General features: G+C 41.4%; 1 protein-coding gene across 1 annotated transcript; it reads left to right on the top strand.

Annotated features, from left to right (window-relative positions):
* The first annotated feature begins 2,910 nt into the window (after nucleotides 1-2,910).
* STARD7 (StAR related lipid transfer domain containing 7) lies at nucleotides 2,911-23,091 on the top strand. The gene is made up of 8 exons (XM_044261661.1): nucleotides 2,911-3,245; nucleotides 12,765-12,973; nucleotides 13,320-13,369; nucleotides 14,575-14,685; nucleotides 14,766-14,848; nucleotides 15,301-15,400; nucleotides 20,619-20,703; nucleotides 21,168-23,091. The coding sequence occupies exons 1-8, from the start codon at nucleotides 2,926-2,928 to the stop codon at nucleotides 21,350-21,352; spliced, it is 1,143 nt and encodes a 380-aa protein (XP_044117596.1). The 5' UTR covers nucleotides 2,911-2,925; the 3' UTR covers nucleotides 21,353-23,091.
* Nucleotides 23,092-23,217: the final 126 nt, after the last annotated feature.

Raw genomic sequence — 23,217 nt, 5'->3', positions numbered from 1 at the left:
CAAAGTTGTCAAGCACCTGGTTGCTTTCCTTAAGGTATACTGCCATTTGGGAGGCTCAGCATTGGATTCATTGGCATTTAGCAGTGGAATCAGCCTTTGTGAGTGGGAGCCCATGCTCTTGGGTCCATGTATTACTCCCATCCCTGCTACGTGGCTACTCCATTCACATGCCCATTGTGCTGGTACTGAGGTGGCTGATAGCATCTGACATTAACTGGTGAGTCATTCTCTCTACTGTTGTTTAGTGCCTCCTCCATGGTAGATACTCTTGGATGGGGCATCTGCGCACTTTGGTCCCACTCACATAGTCCATCTACATACGTACCTCTCTCCCAGACCTTTTCATCCTTCATCTTTCTAATCTTTCTCCTGCCAGGTCCGTCAACCAGCCAAGTCAACTGCCAGTCCATATATATTCTAACTATGGTTACATGTCTTTCCACACAAAGTGAATGGCCAGGTTTAACCACTGAGAGAATTTATCCACTGGGAGAATTTCCCTGGCTGCTGTCTTTCAAGATCACCTCAAGGTGGGGCTACAGTACAGCCACAGTTCATTTTCTGCTTGCACCCACATACCATTCTGACCTATCTGCCAATTAAATTTTGCTTTTTTTCCTCCTTTGTCGAGTGGTCATAAAGGGACCCCACTTCCTGTGCAGCCATATGGATGGACTGATGGAGAGGTATTGGTCCACAAACGGCAGATGATACGGATGTCTAGGCTACCTGCTGGTATAGCTTACTTGCGCTCCTGATCCTGCTCATACCCAATTCTGGATGTACTACTTCTGTTTTACTAATGAATTATTGCTGGACCTACTCAACTTTATGTTTTGGTGGGTCTGAAAGGCAGAACCTAAATTACATAAGATAGGCTCATGATGAAGAATTTTGGGTCAACTTAAAAACACACAAAGGGGGGCACCTGGGTGGCTCAGTGGGTTGAGCCGCTGCCTTCAGCTCAGGTCATGATCTCGGGATCCTGGGATCGAGTCCCACATCGGGCTCTCTGCTCGGCAGGGAGCCTGCTTCCTCCTCTCTCTCTCTCTGCCTGCTTCTCTGCCTACTTGTGATCTCTCTCTGTCAAATGGATAAATAAAATCTTTAAAAAAAAAAAACACACACACAAAGGGAATAAAGCTTTTCAGCTCGTTCTGGAAATACACAAGAAAAAGTTTGTTGATAATAAACTGGAAGGGAGGCCAGGCTACAGAATACTGTTAGGACCTACACAAAAGGAAGAGAGAATGGTGTAGAAAAGTCTGATTTCTAAAATTCCAGAGGAAGAACTGACAAGTGGGTACAGAAATGGAGACAGCAAGCTTATTTGTGCCACCCATTTATTTTTTATTTTTAAAAAAGATTTTATTTATTTATTTGACAGAGAGAGAGATCACAAGTAGGCAGAGAGGCAGGCAGAGAGAGAGGAGGAAGCAGGCTTTCCGCTGAGCATAGCCCAATGTGGGGCTCGACCTCAGGACCTTGGGATCATGACCCAAGCTGAAGGCAGAGGTTTTCCTACTGGACATCCAACAGTTTCATTTTAATGAGATTGGGTACAGAATAGTAATTTAGTGTCTTTCCAGGTGGTTTAGCCAGGGTGCTCATGGGTGGTGCGAAGCAGGTTTCAGGAAACCTGTTCACATTCTCACGCTGGCACCTTTTTGAGTCAAAGGCAGTGGAACAGCTACTACTCGAACTGGGGCATCCGCCCTAAGTAACTCCATTCTGCTGCCCTTGACCAAGACGCTTCCTCATTTCCATCCAGCCTGTGACAGCCACCTGCCCACCTGCGCATGTAGCTCTCTGGAAAGTGTCCTGGGCTCTAAGAATGCCACAACGGCCCACTCTAGCGACGTGGGGTGCGCGGAGAGAAGTTGAGTGCTAAAGCTCCGATCCTCGGAGGCCGTCTCAGTACCCTGGTTATTAAGGGCGCTTGTGGGAGAGCCAGCTGAAGAGATTGGAGGTTTTGACGGCAGCTCCTTCTAGGACTCAGTAGGGTCTCCACTCACCAAAGGCGTCTACACCGTCCCACCCCCCGCCCTCCCCAACCTGGAGAGTCCCAGCACCCCGCCGAGGAAATGCCGAGACCCCAAATCCCACCCTACACTCAGATAACTAAAAGAGGCGACTCTCCCCCGTCTCAGACCAATTGAGCACCGCCCAAGAACCTAACTTGCACTTGGTCGCACCCCCACGCGGGGTGGGGTCTGGCAGCCGAAATATGGCGGCGGCGGCCGCAGCAGGGTCTGCGGGTCAAACTCTGGGGCGCCCTTGACTAGCTCTCTGGTGCGCCACCTACCTTGCTAGCCCCGGCCCCGGCACGCCGCACTGAGGGGCGGGAAGGAGCGGTGACGAGTCCTTGGCAGCGCCAATCAGCACCGAGGAGTTCGGGCCGCGCCCAATCAGGGCTCGGGCGGCCGCGAGGGGAGTAGGTTGTGGGCAAGCAGTGCATGTGGCGGACGCGGAACGCCAGGGACCTCACCTGCTGCCTTGACTGAGCCGCCCACCTTGCTGCTTTCCAGAATCTCTACTCCCCGAATCCTGGCGCCGGCTTGAGGAGGCCAAGGAGGAAGGGGCCAACGGGGCCGCCCGGCCGTCGGCCCGTAGGGTTCCCGGCCCGAGCTTACGAACGCCTCTTGCCCCGGTGGCGGGGCCGCCCCCGCGGCTGTGCCATGACCGACTTTCTCCGCAAAGAGGACTCTTCCTCAGCGGTTGCTGCAGAGAGAGATGAAAAGCCTGTTAGATCGTGAGACGAGTTCGGGGTCGGCCAGTTAGGAGCACTCGGCCTCAGGCCGCCGCGCCTTCCGGGGCTCGTTCCTTCTGCCCTGTGAGGGAGGCCTAGTTTGCCTCCGGGCGCGCGGCGGGCATAGCGGCGGGGGGGTTGGGTAAGGGGGTCTGGGCGGGGTGCGCGCAGGCGACATGTTCCTGCGGAGGCCGCCGGCCCTGGCCGCCTGGCTGGCTGGCGCGGCGGCAGCGGGGCGCTCGGGGGTGCGGGGCGGGGGCCTGCTCGCCCTGCTGGCCAATCAGTGCCGCTTCGTGACGGGCCTGCGTGTGCGGCGCGCGCAGCAGATCGCGCAGCTGTACGGCCGCCTCTACTCAGAGAGCTCGCGCCGCATCCTCCTCGGTCGCCTCTGGCGCCGGCTGCGAGGCCGTCCTGGCCATGCCTCTGCCGTGATGGCGGCGCTGGCTGGCGTGTTCGTGTGGGACGAGGAGAGGATCCAGGAGGAGGAGTTGCAGAGGTGAGCTCTGCGGCGAGGTGGTTTCTGTTCGCTGGGTGGGGGCCGGTCCGGTTGGGAGGTTGGCACGGCGAACCCTGGGGCCTGCCTTTAGGCTCAGTGTCTCCCGTTTACCCGCAGGGACTGGAAGTGGCGATGCAGTAACTTGATCCTGTTTTAGCAAGACACGTTTTTTGTTGCTCTTCGTGTTAATTTCACGTGTCGGGTTAGAAATAACGAAGTATAGGTTAGCGTAGGAGGGAAGACTTTGACACCGAAGAAATAACCTTGTAAAAATTAAATTAGATATTGAAGGCATGTAACCCATCGTTCACGTAATCTTTAACTCATCCAGAAAGGTGTAAACTCAAAACAGGTTTTAAATTTGACCTAAGGGTATGGTTATGCAATTACAAAATTACTTCATTCCTAATGGAATTTCGTGAGAAATGCCCGGAGGGTTCTTGTGTTATCGTGACTCTTTAGGCTGGAAGGGATTTTTGTCTTCCTCAGATAAACCAGGATTTTAACCTGAAAAAATTAGGCCAGATTTTTGCTGCTTTAGCGAGAACTTAGGAAATACTGTTTCATTAGGCTCTGAAATCACGCTGTCATCTTCATCAAAACTTCTGTGAAAAAATGCGGTACCACCGATTGAACTTGTTAATCTGTGGTTTTTAAATTTGAGCCCTTACAGTTTTCAAGTAATCTCATGATTTAGCTCTGATTTGCTCTAGCTCTTATTTACGGTGTCTTTGCATTTCCTTTTAACTGATACTCCTAAACTGCTCTTCCCTCCCCCTAAATTTGTTTCCTAATAAAATTTTATTTACAAAAATAGGTGGTTGGTCCTAGACTGTGGTTTTCTGATTCTTTTATTAGTTTATATAGATTAGCAGATCCAAAATTTAATAGTTACCAAATGTCCACCTTGAGGGTATAAATGCAATTTAAAGTTAAAACAGTTTTAGCCGTAAAAATTTTAATGTAATAAAGCATGATAGGTAGTTTGTTTAATTTCTGTTAGCATTTTGCAACTTGTCCATTGGTCTAATGAAACAGGCTCAGGTGTGAGAATATTTATGGGAAGAAAACTTTTAAATTAAGAAATTATCAATTAACTGTTTGAATTTTCATTCTGTTTTTGATGATGAAATATCCATGTTTCACAGTAGTCAAGTTTGGGAGGAAAATTCCCTGTTGGATCTATTTAGGAGAGAGTAGAAAGACCATAAAAGGGCTGGCTACCTGCTGAAAAGGGAGGGAAGATGTTTTGAGGTGGGAATTGAATAGTGTTGGGGGTCCATGTTGTAGATGTCATTCTTTGATTTAGCTTACTTTGTATGTTTTTATGGACAGTATATCCTGGAGCCTCTGTTTCGTAGGTCTGCCATTAGCAGGAGCTGGAGAAGAAAACAAGATAAAAAACAAATACGGTAAACATTTGAGTCAGTAGTACTATCCACGGTGGTAGAAAGAGACCAGTTCATGACTAGGTTCGGTATTCAGTTTCCCTTTCTTCCCTCTTTGGGCTATTTCTGAAACCTCGGGGCAGTTCAAACATTTTTTATTCTAATCCAGCTCCTGAAGAGGTATAGCTCTCTATTAACCCACTTGGGAATATCATAAACTCAGATTAAGGTCAGTCAGAACACTTAAGGTGCCTTTTTGATCCTCCAGCGCTGCTATTTAACAAAGGCTTTCGTTTATGGTTTGTTTTCCAGTTCAGGCCTGAATTCAGTCATATACTTAAAATTTGATGATGTCCGGGGCGCCTGGGTGGCTCAGTGGGTTAAGCCTTTGCCTTTGACTCAGGTCATGATCTCAGTGTTCTGGGATCCAGCCCCACATAGGGCTCTCAGCTCAGCGGGGAGCCTGCTTCCTCCCCCCACTCTCTCTCTTTGCCTGCCTCTCTGCCTACATCTGATCTCTCTCTTTCAAGTGAATAAATAAAATCTTTTTTAAAAAATTTTAAAAAATCCTTCAAAAAATATTTTGATGGTGTCCATTTTGAGGATTTAAAAAAAAATGTTTGTTACCTTGCTAGGGCAACAAATACCCTGTTCGACTATATCTTGATTATAAAGTGGTTCTATAGGTTTCTCGTGTTTCTAATATTTTGTTTCTTATTGAGTAACTATTTTGGATTCAGATTAACTTTCTTTGCTTAAGTATTCAGTTTGCTTTAAAGGAGCCATTGCTGTGGTTGTCCTAGCTAGTTTAGAAAATTTAGATTTTGCTATAGTGAAAGGATTTTGGGTGGCTTCCATAATAGAGCACGGTTGAATGTACCTTGGGACAAGTGCATTTTTTTTTTTCCCATTGTATAATGGAAGAAGAGCATGATTGTACCATGGCTGCTAAATCACAGCATTTGGTTCTTCTGTGCTGTTTCTGTACCTTCTTGTCCTAGTACTTTCTTTGAATGGGTACTTTAATATGGTATATGTTTTCTTTTACGTTATTTGAGTAATATTCAGAATGAAAAGGAATAACTTTACTTTCAGTTCTCTTGTGTTAAAGAACATCTTAACAAACAGAATCTCATTTATCTAGCAATAGCAAGAAAATCTGAGAAAAGAACTAATTTGTACAAAGTGACTTTGACTGACTAATGGGGACCAGGTGTAGAAATCCAGTCTTTTAATACCTGGTCTATGATTCTTACCAATTGGTTTCACTTAAGTCCAAACAGAGTAACTTTCAGTCAGTATTTTCGGTACAGAATCACTCGTTCTATGAGCCCAGGGCAGATTTTATGGAAAAGATACAGTAGTAATTTTTTATTGCTTTGAAACATTAAAAAATATATATATAGACGGGGTGCCTTGGGTTGCTCAGTCGATTAAGCATCTGTCTTTGGCTCTGGTCATGATCCCAGGGTCCTGGGATTGAGTCCTGTATCGGGGCTCCTTGCTCAGTGGGGAGTCGTCGTCTTCCTCTGCCTGCTGTTCCCCCTGCTTGTGCATGCTCGCCCATGTACTCTCTCTCTCTCTGACAAATAAATAAAATCTTTTTTAAAAAAGTTACAGGAACAAAAAGAGGAAGGAAGTTAAGAAATATGAAAGGCTCGGGGAAAATGTTCCATTAACCCCTCCTCTTTTTAAAAAAGTTACAGTCCATTGCTCCAGAAGTTTGAGTAAATAAATAAGTGCCAGTAAAATTTCATAAAGAAAATTCTTTCCCATTTTTGTCTCTCAGGGCATTTAGAACAATTTTAACTTTTCAGTATATTATTAACTAGATAAATGATCAGCAAAAAGTCCTTTTTCTTTTTTTGCCACTGTTAAAGATTATTTACTGACATATTCTTTTTAGAGCATCAGAATTACATAAAATCTGACTTGAAGTTTTTGACATTGTCTTCATTATTTTACCATTAACCAGTTGGCCCAGAATTGCAGTGAACTAGCTGATGTCTTGTATTTCTTGTGTCTCATGACAGATGTATTTGAAAGTCTCTAATTTTGACAGTACTTTGGAATTTAAGGAGGGATTATGTGAAATGAGGCAGTTGTCTTGCTGGAATTACTAATTACAGGGATGGCTTCATTTGAATCATTTTGGACCTTTATATCAAAGTCTGTATACTGATGGCAGGACCTCCTACATGAGCCAAAACTTGTTATACTTATTACTCTGTTTTAATAGTTTTATGCCTTCAGTTTCCATACCTCTCAGTCCAGCCTTTCTCACATATTGAAATGACTCTAGGTTTGGAGTAAGGGCAGTACTGGGTGTCTTGTCTTGATCCTCTTACTAATCTGCTGTTTCTATTTTGGGAATAATCTCTTTTGTCCTTTCTTATTTTTTAAGTCTCAGATAATAAGGTTTAGACACCCACCCTGTCCAAATAAGGATTTAGCACAGCAGGCTAAAGAGATGTATGGTGAGAGGTTTTCCTTTGTCCACATACACGATAGTGAGTCACTTTGGGTACCTGTGTGCTAATTAAGTCCAATCTGTCAGTATTTAGAAGCTGAGACCCTTCAGAGATTGTTGAATCAGAGACAAGAATCATTTGCATTTTATGATGCAGTCTTGCACTAGCATTTAGTTTGTATTATTTCAAGAATGAATGTCATGGCCTGCACAAGACATTTTTCTCCCCCTCTGGGGATTTAGTCTCATAATTTTAATCAAGGGCACCTCGTGACCTTTAATTATATAGGAGAGGTTGGTTAAGTAATGGGTCTGAAGCTCTGTACCACTTTAGAAGGCCATTAAAAATATTGCATATAGTCATATAGTTTAATTTTCTTAAAATCTTATTACTATGTAATTTTATGAGTCTCTGATGTACTTTTAATAGGGCATTTCTGCCCTTCATTATGTGATAAGAATGACATGCAAGGGTGATGTTTAATTTTTATTGAAGAATGCCTTATTAGTCCTGAAAAGTTTCATAATTGGTGCCATGTGATGCCTGAATTGTTCTCTAAGCAAGTCTAGCTGTGGTTTTGCTTTTGCTTTCTCCTGAAAGATCCTATTGTGTATTGTAAAGTTCCTTCCCTATTTCTGTGTTTGCAGTGAATCCTGTTTTGCAGTTTTTAATTCAAATTAAAACTTTTAAAAAATGGTTATACTTTTTTAGTCAGAACATCAGTATAAATTATACTGGCTAGGGTTTTTAGTTGGAAATGAAGCTGATACTGCTTGACTTAAGCCGAAAGGCATTAATCAAAGGGGTTAATTAAAGGTGTTAGGTCACTCAGGGCATTGACAAGAAGACCGGAATACAGGTTGGCCAGGAGAACAGCCAGGACCTGCTGTAGGGATAATCTCCTTAGGGCAGTGTTGCTGGTTTTATTTCCCCTAGATTGGTTGCACTGGTGGACACTCAGCTCCTTTAAGATCGCTGAGAATAATCTGCAAAAGATCCTGTGCCTTTTCCTCAAGATTCATATCCTCTACCAGAAGTGTCTAATTAGCCTTACTTAAATTAGGTGCTGTTCTCTAACTGCGAGGGCTTGAGAGGGGACTGTATCCCCACTATTTTGGGATCCTCCCAAATATGAAAAGATTGGGCAGTTAAAACAACAAAATGTCCCTTGTATAAGTATTTTCATCTAAGTCCAAAGTTTAAAATTTGGAAAAATGAAATTTTAGAGCCAATAGAAACCTTCAAAAAAATAATGTCCAAACTTTGTGGGTGGAAAAAGAGAGGGCTTTACAGGTAAAATGACTTACATAAGATCACACAGCCAATTGGCAGAGCCAGGACTAGAACACAGATCTTTACAGTCACCATCACTTAGGGTTGCTCTAAACTTTCATTCTTGGGTTACCAGTATGACTTTGAATTTTTATCTTTTAAAATGTATGAATGTAATCTTTTAATAAGAATTTGAATTATTGGGGCCTACTTTCATTTTTATTCAATTTACTTAGTAAACATTTGAATGTTTACGAGGTACTTGCTAGGAACTGGAAATACGGATATGAAAGACATTCTGGGACATTAGGGAATTCATAGTTTAGTAAAAGAGGCAGATACAGAGATGGACTAATTACAATATAATGTGATATGTGTCTGTACAGAATTAAAGTAAATATATATGGTTAACTCTGCCTGGAAATTAACCTTGAACTTTTGGTTTTTTGAAGGTTGAAGAGGAGTGGGCATTTTAGACAGAATGTATTAGAGTTGGTGTCTTCTTCAGTCTTGAATAGCAGAAGTTGTATATGATCTAGATAGCCAGTGATCTTTCTTTCCTAACTGCTATTTTAGAGGTTAAGTGGAAAATACAAGCCATGGGGTTTTTGTTTGTTTGTTTGTTTTTATTTTTAAGATAGTATTTATTTGAGAGAGAGAATGAGAGGTGGGCAGAGGGAGAGAGAATTTTAACCAAGTTCTACGTGGATAAGATTAAGATTCCCTCCCTCTCCTTTTGCCCACCCACTCATGCTTTCTCTTTAGGGGGGAAAATAACTTAAAATGTTTCAGATATAAAAAGACTTTAATGTGAATGTTACAAATGCAGTGATATATTTTTTAAAGAACTTAAAAGGAGAGCAAGAGAGCACACATGCAGTGCAGGGGGACCAGAGCAGAGGGGGAGGGAGGGACAGGGAGGAAGAATCCCAGAAAGACTCCCTGCTTAGCGCAGGAGCAGAGTCCTACGCAAATCTCCATCTTAGGATGCTGAGATAAGATCTCAGCCAAACCAAGAGTTGGTTGCGAAACTATCTGAGCCACCCAGGCAGCCCCAAATATAGTTGTATTTAAGAAATAAAATACTATAGGTAAAGCCTCCTCTGTACCTTGACCCAGTCGAAATCTCCTCTGTCCCCCCAGATTATCTATCTCAGTTTGTTGTATTGCATTTCTTTCTATGTCTTTATATGTATTTGTCCCTAAAACATAGACAACAACACGAAGAATCTGGTATTATCTAGAATGTTTTAAAGATTTAGGCAGTTCTGAACAAGATACTGACAAATGGAATCCAGTAACATATGAAAAGGAACAGGAACAGTGGGATTTATTTCAGGAAAGCAAGGTTAATTCATCATATAAAATTCAGTTTAGAGGCACCTGGGTGCCTGCAGCTCAGGTCATGATCCCAGGGTCCTGGAATTGAGTACCGCATCGGGCTCTCCACTCCATGGAGAGCAACTTCTCCATCTCCCTCTTCCGGCCGCTCTGCCTACTTGTGCTCTCTATCTTTCTGTCAAATAAATAAAATCTTGTTAAAAAAAATCAGTTTAATACAACACTATTAATAGAAACAATATTAATAGAATGAAGGACAAAAACCACATAATCATGTCAGTATATGCAGAAAAGCATTTGACAGTTGAATCTCCTTTCATGATAAAAGAAAATAAAAAGCATTCAAGATGATAAAGGGCCTCTACAAAAAACACAGTTAACAGTGTAATGGTGAAAAACGGAAAGCTTTTCCCCTAAGATCAGGAATAAGACAAAAATGTCTGCTCTCTCCACTTCTGCAACATTGTACTCCATGTTTTTGCTGAAAACTACAGAAGATCATTGTCAGAAATTTAAAAACACATAAACGGGAAGTTCTGTGTTTATGTATTGGAAGACTTAATATTGTAAAGATAGCAATACTAGTCAAACTGATCTATAAATTCAACACAATTCCTATCAGAATCTTAGCACACTATTTTGTGTCTTAACAAGCTGATCCTGATACCTACATGGAAATGAAAGAGACCCAGAATGGTAAAATAAGTCTTAAAAAGTAGGACAAATTTAGAGGACTCACTCTTTCTGATTTGAAAATTTAATACCAACCTGTAGTATTTCAGATACGCCAATATCATATGATATTGGCATAAGGATAGATATATAAATTGTTGAAATTGAGAATTTAGAGATAAACCCTAAACTTAATGGCCAATTGATTTTCTACAAAAGTGCCAAGACAGTTCAGTGGGGAAACAATAGTCTTCCTATGGCACTGGGACAACTGGAGGTACACATGCAAAGATAATGAATTTAGACCCCCTACCTCACATCATACACAAAAATTAACTCAAAATGGATCAGAGTGTAAATTAATATGAAAACACTTTTTTTTTAATACTAAAATCCTTAGTAGAAAATAACAGACATGACTCTTTATGACTTTGAATTAGGAAGTGATGGCTTCTTAGCTATAACACAGAAACATAAGCAATCAAAGAAAGTAGATGAATTGGACTTTATCAGAATTAAAGACTTCTTCATCAAGGGTCACTATTAAAAAACTGATGTTCTCTCACAGAATGGGAGAAAGGATTTATAAATCATATCTGGTAAGGGACATATTCAGGGTATATAAAAACTCTTATAATTCAACAATAAAAAGACAACCCAACTTAAAAATAGGCAAAGATTTCAGTAGATATTTCTCCAAAGAAGATACACAAATGGCCAATAAGCACTTGGAAATATGCTCAGCATCATTAGTTACTGGGGAAATAAAAATCAAAGGCCACAATGAGATATACTTCTCACACCCACTAGAATTGCTAGAATCAGGAAAATAGTTATTGTCTAATAACAAGTGTTTGCAAGGAGGTGAAGCAGTCAGAACCCTGTTAGGAGTATAAAATGGTGCAGTTGCTTTAGAAACTAATTTGGCATTCCCTTAAAAGGTTAAAAATAGAGTTGCCATGACTCAGCAAATCCACCCAGGAATCCGCTCAAGAGAACTGAAAACCTGTGTCTACAGAAAAACTTCTACACAAACGTTTATAGCATTATTATTCATAATAGCCAGAAAGTAGAAACAACCTAAATGCCCATCACCTGATGAATGGATAAACAAATGTGAGATATCCATTAAATGAAATATATTCAACTTAAAAAAGGAGGGAACAGGGGCACCTGGGTGGCTCAGTGGGTTAAAGCCTCTGCCTTCAGCTCAGGTCATGGTCCCAGGGTCCTGGGATCGAGCCCTGCATGGGGCTCTCTGCTCAGCAGGGAGCCTGCTTCCCTCCTCTATGCCTGCCTCTCTGCCTGCTTGTGATCTCTGTCAAATAAATAAAATCTTTAAAAAAAAAAAAAAAAAAGGAGGGAACAAAGTATACCATTAATCAACTTTGAAAATATGCCAAGTAAAAAAAGCCAGACACTAGAGACTATATATTGTATGATTCTCTTTATATGAATTGTCCAAAATAGGCAAGTTCATAGAGACAGAAAATAGATTAGTGGTTGTCAGAGGTTATAGGGAGGCAGGACTGTGGAATGACTGCTGATGCGTGTAGATTTTTTGGGGAGATGATGAACATGTTACGGAATTAGTGTTGGTGGTCATACAACCTTGTGAGAATACTAAAAAACCATCGAATTGTAAAAAATTGTAAAAAAGGATGATTCTTAGGAATGTGAATTATATTTTTAAAAGAAGAGGAAAAATACATAATTGTTTAAATTTTATAATCAACCCCTGAGGTTGGTCCTGTTATCCTCATTTTACAGATTAAGAATAGAGACTAGGGGCGCCTGGGTGGCTCAGTGGGTTAAGCCTCTGCCTTTGGCTCGGGTCATGATCTCAGGGTCCTAGGATCAAGCCCCACATTGGGCTCTCTGCTCAGCAGGGAGCCTGCTTCTCCCTCTCTCTGCCTGCCTCTCTGCCTACTTGTGATCTCTCTGTCAAATGAATAAATAAAATCTTAAAAAAAAAAAGAATAGAGATTAAGTAATGTTTTAGTTAATGAATGTTGGACTGGGATTCAAACTCAGGAACTTGAGTTTTCACTGCACTCTATACTCTTTCAAACCCACACCATTTAAAAAAAATTTTATTTCTTTATTTGAGAGAGAAAGAGCACATGCGCACAAGAAGGGGGCGTGGTGGAGGGGAGAGGGAGAAGCAGGCTCCACACTGAGCAGGGAGTCTAATGCAGGGCTCTGTCCCAGAAACCTGAGATCATGACCTAAGCCTAAGGCAGACACTTAATCAACTGAGCCCCCCGGGCGCTCCAGCCCACACCATTCTTATACAAGTCCTTCTGTAGACATTTCATTTTACATGATTGACTATAACCACCTGCACCATTCCTTTTGTTTTTCTCCTTTTGCAGATCCATTGATGAGATGAAACGGTTGGAAGAAATGTCACATATGTTTCAGCGCTCTGGAGTTGAACGCCACCCTCCAGAACCAAAATCACAGAGAGAAGGGAATGAAGATTCCGGGGGCAAAGAGCAACCATGGGAGATGGTGATGGATAAGAAACACTTTAAGCTCTGGCGGCGCCCAATTACAGGCACCCACCTTTACCAGTATAGAGGTGAGCCCAGCTTGGCTGCCTTGTAGGTGTGTTCCATGATTGGCCAGATGTACAGGACTTCTGTTCTTCATACTCTCTAACTGTTCTGGTTGTTGCTCAGAAAATTTGCCATGGTTTCCTGTTTTATGTTTTCCTTCTCCCAGATGACAAGCCTCTCAGTGTCTTCATTACTGTACTTTGCTGTAGGTTGTCTTTGTCTTACTTTGCTGCCCCAATATGACGTCTAGTTTCTGAATCTGCCTTTAAGATCTGTCAGTACTCTATAATTGAAATGCAGTTAAGCGATAGGAATAAGATGAGTGATGAGGGTGTGGCAGACATCTCTTGTTCTTCCTTGTCATTCTAGTTTTTGGAACCTACACAGATGTAACACCCCGGCAGTTCTTCAATGTTCAGGTGAGTAAATACTTCTTCCACTTACCACTGTCCACATGAATAATTTCTTCAACTTAGGACATGCTTTCAGTACATCCGTCTGTCTCTGTACCCTTCATCTCATGTCTGATAGCATCTGGGTAAACATTGGACTTACCATTCTTTCTCTGGTGGAATGAGTGCAGTTCTGTCCTCTCAAAACTGTTGGGAAGATTAAATAGAAGAATGTATTTGAGTGATTTTAGTATACTTTATAAGGTTTTATGGTTATTTTTTCCTAAATAATTCAAGGGCAAGTTCCATGTGTGGCCCTTTATGCCAAAATCCTTCAGTGTGTATTTCCTAAAATTAGACATAGTCTCTTAACCATGGTGTCATTATCAAAGTCTATAAATTTAACATGGGTGCAGCTCTTACGTTATCTTCTGCTTGAATTGCGGTTTTTATCTGTTGACGCAGTAATGCATAGCATTTTCCTCTTCAGTACAGATACGGTCAGATTTAGTAATCTGGAACATTTCCATAGTGAAGGTATTTATTTAATAAAGATGAAGACTGTCTCTTCAAAGACTACTTTCTTCCTTGGAGGGAAATGTATGAGAAGATGGGATCACCCAGAGTTCTATTAAAAAAATATTCTCCTTCTTGGATATTTCACTGTTTTGTCAGGTTTTCGGTAATTAATTGATCAGTATAACATCCACTAGTAATATGCTAGTGCACATTTCCCCCGCCAAGCACTGAATTTTACCAGTTTACACTGAATTTTTGTTAGTTTGGATTTGTATGTGTCTTACTTTGAAATTCCCTACCTAGTAGTCATGCTAGAAATTAAAAAATATGTTACTTGCATTCATTTGTGTGAGGTGTCTGCTCATACTTTTGGGATTTTTGTCTGTTTAAAACTTTAAAAAATTGTTTCGCCTTTACACATACTATATTTTCCCTAGACATATCTGTCACGGTATTTTTTTTCTTAACATTTCCTCTCCTTTGCCTTTTTTTTTTTAAATAAGATTAATTTCAACTAATGCTATTGGTCTGTAAGAAAGAATTTTAAGAGACTTATCTATAGTAAACACAGCCATGTCTTTCACATTTTGTCACTTTTAGGTTCAGTAAGTTTCAGAATAAGGTCCTTGGGTCAGAGGTCCAAGAATCTGGAGAAGCTTTCTGCAACTTTGTTTTGGATTTCCTGGGTCTTCATATCTTTTCTCTTTCTGCAGCTGGATACAGAGTATAGAAAAAAGTGGGATGCCCTGGTAATCAAGCTGGAAGTGATTGAGAGGGATGTGGTTAGTGGTTCTGAGGTTCTTCACTGGGTAACCCATTTTCCTGTGAGTATTTTTACTACTGTTTTTAGTTTTGTCACATCCATTTGGGGCAGAACACTAATTCTGCCTATCCTTTTCTTTAGTATCCAATGTACTCGCGGGATTATGTTTATGTTCGACGGTATAGCGTGGATCAGGAAAACAATGTGATGGTGTTGGTGTCACGGTATGTGTGGTTTCCTGTGGCTCCTGCTCAGTTCCTTTAACTGTCCTTCAAATATGTCTGCTGGGAGTTTGCATGTTCTCAGTGCTGTTACGAGTGATGCTAGGACCCCATCCATCCCAGCTAGACCATTAGTGGGCTGTGACTGGTGACCACAGTTAAGGAATATTGAAGGGATCTATGTAAGCTTTTCATTAAACCATTTCTTTAGTTCCTTTGTGTTGATAATTAAAAAAGGAACTGTTCTCTTCAACACGAAGCCTCGTGAGCCAGGAATCACCAAGGAAACTCACTTGTTTTTAGAACTTAGTTTGTATTCATTCATTTTAGTGACTCTTCTGTTTTACTTTAAAAATTAGAGCCAGGTTTCTAGATTTTCCTCTTAACTGTAGCTCTCATGCTGTTTCTTGTATGTAGACATTACTGAGAGTTTCCTTAACTTTTCTCCTTACCAGAGCTGTGGAGCACCCTAGTGTTCCAGAGTCTCCAGAATTTGTAAGAGTCAGATCGTATGAATCCCAGATGGTTATCCGTCCCCACAAGTCATTTGATGAGGTGAGTTTTATATTATCCAAGAGATGATGTGTAGTGGCTTTGGATTTTTCTCAAGGAATGCCTTTTGTCTGAACTGAGAAGGTCAGTGGTTCTCAAACTTGGCATGCATCAGAGTCTGCTGGAGCTTATTAACATACAGTGCTTGGGTATGGCCCAAGAATTCTCATTTTTAAGAAGTTCCCAGGTGAGGCTGATGCTCCTGGTTTGGGAACCACTGCTATAGGGTGGCATAGCTGGAAGATTCCCCAGGACAGAGTACTAATCACCCACTGGTCCCCGTTTGTGTGAGACAGGAAAAGACAATGGTCTGTCATTAGCATACTTCAGAAGCTGAAGGGAGCACCTTTTCCATCAAAATTTCACCACCATTGGCAGAACACTTAAAACCTTTCTGGACTTTCCTTTCGTTGTCTGCAAAATGAGAGCGTTACAGTAGTCCTCTCGGCCTTCTTTAAAATTCTGTTGACCTTTCTTTGAGAAGAATATTTTTCTCAGCTTAGGGAGTGTTGTTTTTTTTTAAAGCCAAATTTGTGTTGAGTTTACATATTGATTTCACTGGTTGCTGTTTTAGTTGTATTTCACTTTATAGGCTTTATTTCTCCCCATTACTTTTATTTTTGAGCTATATGAACTGTGTGCTTTAGTGTGGTTTTGTTTTCAACAGGTTGTTCTATTTATACTCCTTGAAGTGGAACTTCAAATATGACAGAAATGGTGGTTCATTTCAGTCAGTGTGGTGTTAGACTGTTTTTTAACTGGGAGATCTGTGTGTTTACTTGCATGCTACTTTTAAAGATTTTTATTTATTTATTTATTTCATAGAGAGGAAGGTAGAGAGCGAGAGGAGGAAGCAGGCTCCCTGCTGAGCAGAGAGCCCGTCTCGGGGCTCGAGCCCAGGATCCCGAGCCCACGACCCACGACCCGAGCTGAAGGCAGAGGCTTTAACCCACTGAGCCACCCAGGCACCCCTGCATGCTATTTTTAGAGCAGTGTTTTTCAAACCTGGGATTGCTACCCATTAGTGGAAGACAAAATTAATTTAGTACATTATGATCAACTTTAAAAAAAAAAGAAAACATAGAATAGAAATCATCCAAGTGTAACCATATTTCATGAGACTTCAGTTTTATAAGTATGTGTGAATGTGTGTGTAGGAGGCTGAGAGAGGGAACTGGTTTCAGTGCATAAAGGATTATTTACAGTGTGTTACAGTTAAAAATGTTTGAAAGTCCTTGCTTTAGAAGACAGAAAACAAGAAGCAAGGCTACTGTCCATATCTTGTCTTCTTTAGGAGGGGGATCCTGGGTCAGGCTGAAGATAGTATGGGAGGCCGAGTTAGGCCTCACTTTTTCCCTTTATTTTGCTTTCGAAATTTGGACCTTATCTATTTATTTCCTATTTGAGAAAAACTGAATTGAGTTCCAGCATTGCTACCTTTAGAAACTGTGACCGTGAAGCAGCTAAGGCATCATTCAGCACCTAAAAGAGTGTCTTGCATCTAAGTAGGGACCAAATAAACAATTTTTTTAAGCTGATTTGGGGTAACAGTAAGGGTTATCTATATAGTTTTTTTACTGTATTTGTCACAAGCTCTTAAGAAAAAGGTAAGATTTGAGCTAGTTCTTGTGAAAGGGCAAACTGGAGAAAACAGGAAATGCAGAGGACACGATATACCAAAGATGAAGACAGGAATGAGCCACAGATATGTTCAGAGATTCACCACTTAGAAAGGAAGGTTGAGATTAGGGAGGAGTGATAAATTACATTGACCATGTACGGAGAGTACTTGAAAATCAGGCAGCTGCATTTGGACTGTCGGATGGAAAGTGGATCCTTGAGCCAGGGTATGGTGTTCATTTGTTTTACTTTTTTTTTTTTAAGATTTTATTTATTTGTTTGACAGCACAAGTAGGCAGAGCTGCAGACAGAGAAAGGTAGAAGCAGGCTCCCCGTTGGGAGCCAGCTGGAGGCTTGATTCCAGGACCCTGAGGTCATGACCTGAGCCAAAGACAGATGCTTAACAGCTATGCCACCTATGCGCCCCAGTTTTACTTTTTTTTTTTTTTTTAAGATTTTATTTATTTATTTGACAGAGATTGATCACAAGTAGGCAGAGAGGCAGGCAGAGAGAGAGGAAGGGAAGCAGGCCCCCCGCTGAGCAGAGAGCCCGATGTGGGACTCGATCCCAGGACCCTGAGATCATGACCTGAGCTGAAGGCAGCGGCTCAACCCACTGAGCCACCCAGGCACCCCCCTGTTTTACTTTTTATTAGGGAAAATTTGAAATGTATATGAAAAATAAAGAAGTAGAATATTATAATGAACCTTCTGTATACATCCCCAGCTCCAACAGGGTTAGGGTTAGGGTTAGGGTTGGCTCAGATCATGAGATTTGGCCTGGCATCAGGCTCCCTGCTTAGCAGGAGGTCTGTCTACTTGAGATTCTCTTTCTGTCTCAAATAAATCTTAAAAAATAAAAATAAAATAAAATAAAATAAAATACCAGAACGTGGCTTCTAGGAATACCTATAGCTATTGGCTTGTTCATTTTCTTTAGACCTTTTCAGAGGGTAGAACTAAGTAATAAATATTTGCTGCTTATTTGTTTAAAAGATAAATCTTAAGGTGCATGCTAATGTTTTTAATTCATATTTCAGACTGGAGAGGTTTTATTTATTTATTTATTAAGATTTTATTTATTCATTTGACAGAGAAAGTGAGAGAGGGAACACAGGCAGGGGGAGTGGGAGAGGGAGAAGCAGGGCTCCCACAGAGCAGGGAGCTCAAACCCAAGACCTTGGGATCATGACCTGACTGAAGGCAGACTCCTAATGACTGAGCCACCCAAGTGCCCCTGGAGAATTTTCATTTATATTTTATATCTTACATCGATCATCTTTACCTGTGCTGGAAAATTCAACTCAACTCATCACCGAAACATAACTACTTATTTGCTTTAATCTGAAATACACACGAACCAGCCTCAGGATAGTACACCAAGATCATTAGTGATGTGGTGATTTAAAATTTGTATTTTTTTATTCTTAGGATGTGTACACAATGTACAAAACACTAGTTTTAAAGTTACTTGAAATAGGTGCTCTCCTTGTGCTATTTCCTGCTGACTCAGTTCATAATTAGGTTCCCTATTTTCTATTTTGCTTTTGGTTTTTAGATAATTGCTTTTTAAATTTAATTTTGTTTTATTAAATTATGAAAAAGTTTATGCTCCTGAAGTCAAATGTATAAAATAAAAACTGTTCAGAGTGATGTTGTTTATATCACTGTTCCTTCCTTCATCCAGTGGGTAATCATTGTTTTTGTTTGGTTTCCTTTTTTGAAATATAAACAGTGGTGGATGAGAACCCAGGTCTCTTGACTTCCCAGTCTGTTTTACGGGAAGAATAAAGTCTTTTATTAACTCATTTAGCCTTAGAGCCAGCCTTTGTGGTGGATACTGTTGTTTCCACTATACAGGTTTTACCTCTTCTTTATCTTTTTTCGTAAGGTTTTATTTATTTATTTTTCAGAGCACAAGCAGAGGAAGTGGCAGGCAAAGGGAGAAACAGTCTTCTCTCATAGTACCCAGGACCCTGGGATCATGACCTGAGCCAAAGGCAGATGCTTAACCAACTGAGCCACCCAGGCATCCCTCTCCTTTCTCTTTACTTCCATAGTATTCATTCGGTATCTCTGTTATGGCATTTCTTTTATTAGTTGAAAGCTCTTGAGGGCAAGGACTAGTACATTTTTGTTTGCTCTAAGTACCTAGCACAGTGCCAGACATGAAGCAGACATACATATATTTATTTTTAATATATTTTTTAATGTATATATTTGACAGAGCGAGCGCAAGCAGGGACAGCAACAGAGGGAGAAGGAGAACTGGGCTCTCCGCTGAGCATGGGGCCAGATGCAGGGCTAGACCTCAGGACTGTGGGATCGTGACCTGAGCCAAAGGCAGGCTCTTAAGTGACTGAGCCACCGAGGTGTCCCTGAAGCAGACATTTAAATACATGTTGAGTAAATAAATAAAAGATTACACAGGTCATTGAGGTGGGGGGGGAAGGATGGACTTTGGAGTAAAATAGCATGGGAATTTAAAGTGTAGTTCTACCACCTGGAGTTGTGGCCAATCTGCTTTAAAAAGTGCAGATATAAAAGTGGTTATCTTTAACTCCTTTGTGTGGAGCATAATTGGTACAGATCTCTCCTAGGATCAAGACCCCTGGAAATCTTAATTCCCTGTCCTTCACTGTAATAGGCAATGAGAGGGCTGAGCCAAAAAGAATGGGTGCATAGGCCCTGCAGTCAGAATTTTGGGTTTATCTTGGCTGTCATTGAGTATGTAGGTGACCTTGGGCAAAGTTACTTCTTAGTGCTCAGTTTCTTCTTCTGTTAAATGAGGTAACAGTACCAACATTATAGGATTGTTCCAAGTTGGAAGCATTTCACCATTAAGTGCTCTATAAATGTTTGCTGTTATTAGTCATAGTAGTAGTAGAGTTTATACCATTTTGGTAAAGATTAAGACCTTTGACTCTTTGAAGATATGTGTTGGAATTTTCAAGACCAACCCACATTTGAAAATTAGCTAGAAGGACTCATAGGACTCGGCATATATTTGTACTCAAGACACAGATGTATATAGTCATATAGTAAGGATACACACCTGCATCATAGGGAAGAGACCTGCAGAGTCTAGGAATCCACATGTTGGCTTCCTCCTGCTCTCTCTCCTGTGAGAGGTCACACAGAGTACATTTTCCTTCCAGCAACAAAAATAGAGCAACACATCTGTGATGTTTCTGCCCAGAGAAGCCCATGAGAGGGTCCGCACCCAAGATTTTTACTGAGTGCTGGTTACATAGGGATACTTTTCATAGCACATACCAAAATTTCAGATGCACCAGAAAGAAAGCAGGTATTCGGTATAAACTGTAGTGTTTGCATGAACAGACAAGTCACAGGAGTCACTCTTACCACTTAGTTGTTGACTGGGAATGCTTGGAACCAAGTTCCCAGACACCACCCGAGCACCAATCTTGTAGGCTGGCCTTTCTATGGATAGCAACCTATGCAGTCTTCAGTATTACTCCTTTTTTGCATAGGGTAAAAAACTGACACGGTCTGCTCCAGAATCAGATTGTGATTATTCTGTGGTACTGGATATGGAAGCTATTATGGTGGGTAATTTTTTGCTGTTTTTCTTTTCCAGAATGGCTTTGACTACTTGTTGACATACAGTGACAATCCCCAGACTGTGTTTCCTCGCTACTGTGTTAGTTGGATGGTTTCCAGTGGTGAGTGGGTACTTCTATACAGGACCTGGGACCTGGGCTAAGCATGTTTTTCTCTAGCTCTAAGTGGCAAGCAAGAGGATTAGTGCTTGTCTCATGGGAGCAGTATTGGGGAAATTAAATATCCTTCCAAGCCCGTTCTTGAATATTGCAAAGATATTGAAGCCTCCTGCTAGGCTTTGGAAGGATGAATATTGTGGAGTTTCAGAAAGCAACATGTACCCAAAAGGGAGTTTTGAGAACATTTGCTTAATTCCTTAAATATGGACTGTGTACATTAATGCATTTAAATATTTTTTCTATTTAGATACATTTTGGGAGGCAACTGTGACTCACAGGTTGTTAATCAGGCTGTGATCTCTATAAGAAGGAATTGGCTCCCTGCCATGAAAGAAATAGGCCATCTAATTTTGACCCTATTGTTGGTTTTTATTTCAGCCTACCCACATTTCTCTCTCTCCCACCAGGCATGCCAGATTTCCTAGAGAAGCTGCACATGGCCACTCTTAAAGCGAAGAACATGGAGATCAAAGTAAAGGACTATATCTCGTCTAAGCCTCTGGAAACCGGTAGTGAAGCCAAAGCTACCACTCCGTCTTCCGAGCGGAAGAATGAGGGTAGTTGTGGCCCTGCCCGGATCGAGTATGCTTGAAAGGTTTTGGGATAAGAAAGGACAGGCTGCTTCTAGCCCTGTCTCCGTCCCTTATCTGCTACAGAACGGGGACATGTATTAGAAGGCATCTGCTGTAACTGCCAGTGCAAGATAACTCAGTAACTGGTGTCGGTTTGTGTTCAGAGCCGTTAACAGCTCTTTATCAGAACAGAAGGAGGAGGCATCCATGGGGGCGTTGTCATATTCTCAGGCCAAGCATCTTGCAATTCAGTATTTCACTGAGCTAATCTGGAACAAACTTCTCACCTCAGGCCAGAAGGGGACAACTTCTTTTTATTTCCTTTGAGTAGTTTCCTCTGCCAACATTCCAGTTCCCACCATTGGTTCCGCAGCACTTGGGATTTCCTTCAGTTCTGAAGGTCCAAATGGAGAGTGCAGTTGGCTGGTTGAGTCTTCAGTGAGGGGGCATTGGGAGTGTTCTTGGTAACAGTTCTAGTGTTGAATGGATGTGAACTGTTGTTTGGCAGTGTAAGTGCCTTGTCCTCACCCTGCTTGTATCTTTAGGGACATCAAGTTTGTACCAAGAAATTTTCTCTCTGCCTCCCAAATACCACCCATTGACTTGCCCTACCCAGAGCAGTTTCCTTTGCATTGGCCAGTTCTTCTGTATTCATGCGCTATATGTATTTGGATCATCGCCTCCTTCCTTAGCTCATTCACCAAGAACACTGGGAAATGAGTCCTTTCAGATGGTAGCTTTCTGTGTTATCAGTGTTTCGATAGGGTTAACGGCGATGCTCAAAAACATCACACTTTAGGGTTGTTTTTTTTAAAGCGTTGTGTCAAGTAGGAATTGGGAAGTGGAATAGGATTTCTCCATCATCCCACTGTACAGAAAACACCATTTTGATTCAGGCATTATTTTTACACTTCAGGTTTGACTGGATGCTGAGGACTTGTCCATCTTGGAAGGCTAAAGGCAGAGGAATGGGGGTTGGGCCACTCCCTTATAGCTCTCAGAGCTGTAGACAAGCCATGTGAATAAATAGATGTAATCTTTCCCCAAATACTAATATAATGGGGATGTGGTTTACATGAACCTCTTGTTCCTCTGAAAAATTTTTCTTTCTCTCTTCAGAGTTAAAGTGAAAGCAAACTATGCTGTTTGGGTAAAGTCACAATTAGATGCTGTTTGGCCTCGTTGATTTTGCTTTGGTCATGCTGCAGTCTGACAGGAGAATAGGGATCAAGTTTTCAGTACTCCCTCCTCTTTTTCCCCTACAATTTAAATGGCTGGATTTTTCCCTTTTTTCCCCACTTGCTATCCTTTGATGTTGAAAAGGGTATCTAAACCTCAGACTGACTTAAACCCCTAGACTTTTTTGTTGCCTGATAAGTTTTGTGCCAAGGAAACGACTATCCCCATCTTTCATGTCTTGCCTTCTCTGAGTGGTGGGCAGAACAAAGAGATACGTCGAGCAGTTCTAGCTTCTTTTTCATTGATCATTTCTCTCTTCTCATCCCCAGGACTTGACAGAAGCCAGGGAAGGTTTCTCTGGGTTACGTCTGAACTTAGCACCTGTGATTGTTGGGGCATGGATGGGTGTGGGCAAGAATGTGTGAATGCACAGGTGTTAAGGAGCTGTGTTGCTCATGTTCTGATTTTTGGCAACTTGACTCTGTACTTGGGGTTGGTCTTATGTCATTGTAATGATTTCACTTCTAACTGTGACATTTTTATCAAATGTGTGAATAAATATATAAAGATTGGTACAAAAGAGTGTTTGTCTTTGGACACATGGTGGTGGGAGATCTTGTATATTGGGCTTATTGTTTCTTCCTGATCGGAAAGTTGAAGACTGTTTCTACTTAAGGTTGACAGGTGGAAGTACCAGGATGTGGCT

The sequence above is a fragment of the Neovison vison genome, chromosome 8 (genome assembly GCF_020171115.1).
Source record: "Neovison vison isolate M4711 chromosome 8, ASM_NN_V1, whole genome shotgun sequence".
NCBI lineage: Eukaryota > Metazoa > Chordata > Mammalia > Carnivora > Mustelidae > Neogale > Neogale vison.
Note: the sequence above shows the minus strand (reverse complement) of the source record. Positions and strands in the feature narration are given on the sequence as shown.

Bases quoted from the DNA above. Each gene is read 5' to 3' on its own strand.
- STARD7 (XM_044261661.1), top strand. From the start codon at position 2,926: ATGTTCCTGCGGAGGCCGCCGGCCCTGGCCGCCTGGCTGGCTGGCGCG. The intron at 13,370-14,574 runs GTGAGTAAATAC...CTCTTTCTGCAG, and splicing joins GGCAGTTCTTCAATGTTCAG to CTGGATACAGAGTATAGAAA. The intron at 14,849-15,300 runs GTATGTGTGGTT...TCTCCTTACCAG, and splicing joins GTGATGGTGTTGGTGTCACG to AGCTGTGGAGCACCCTAGTG.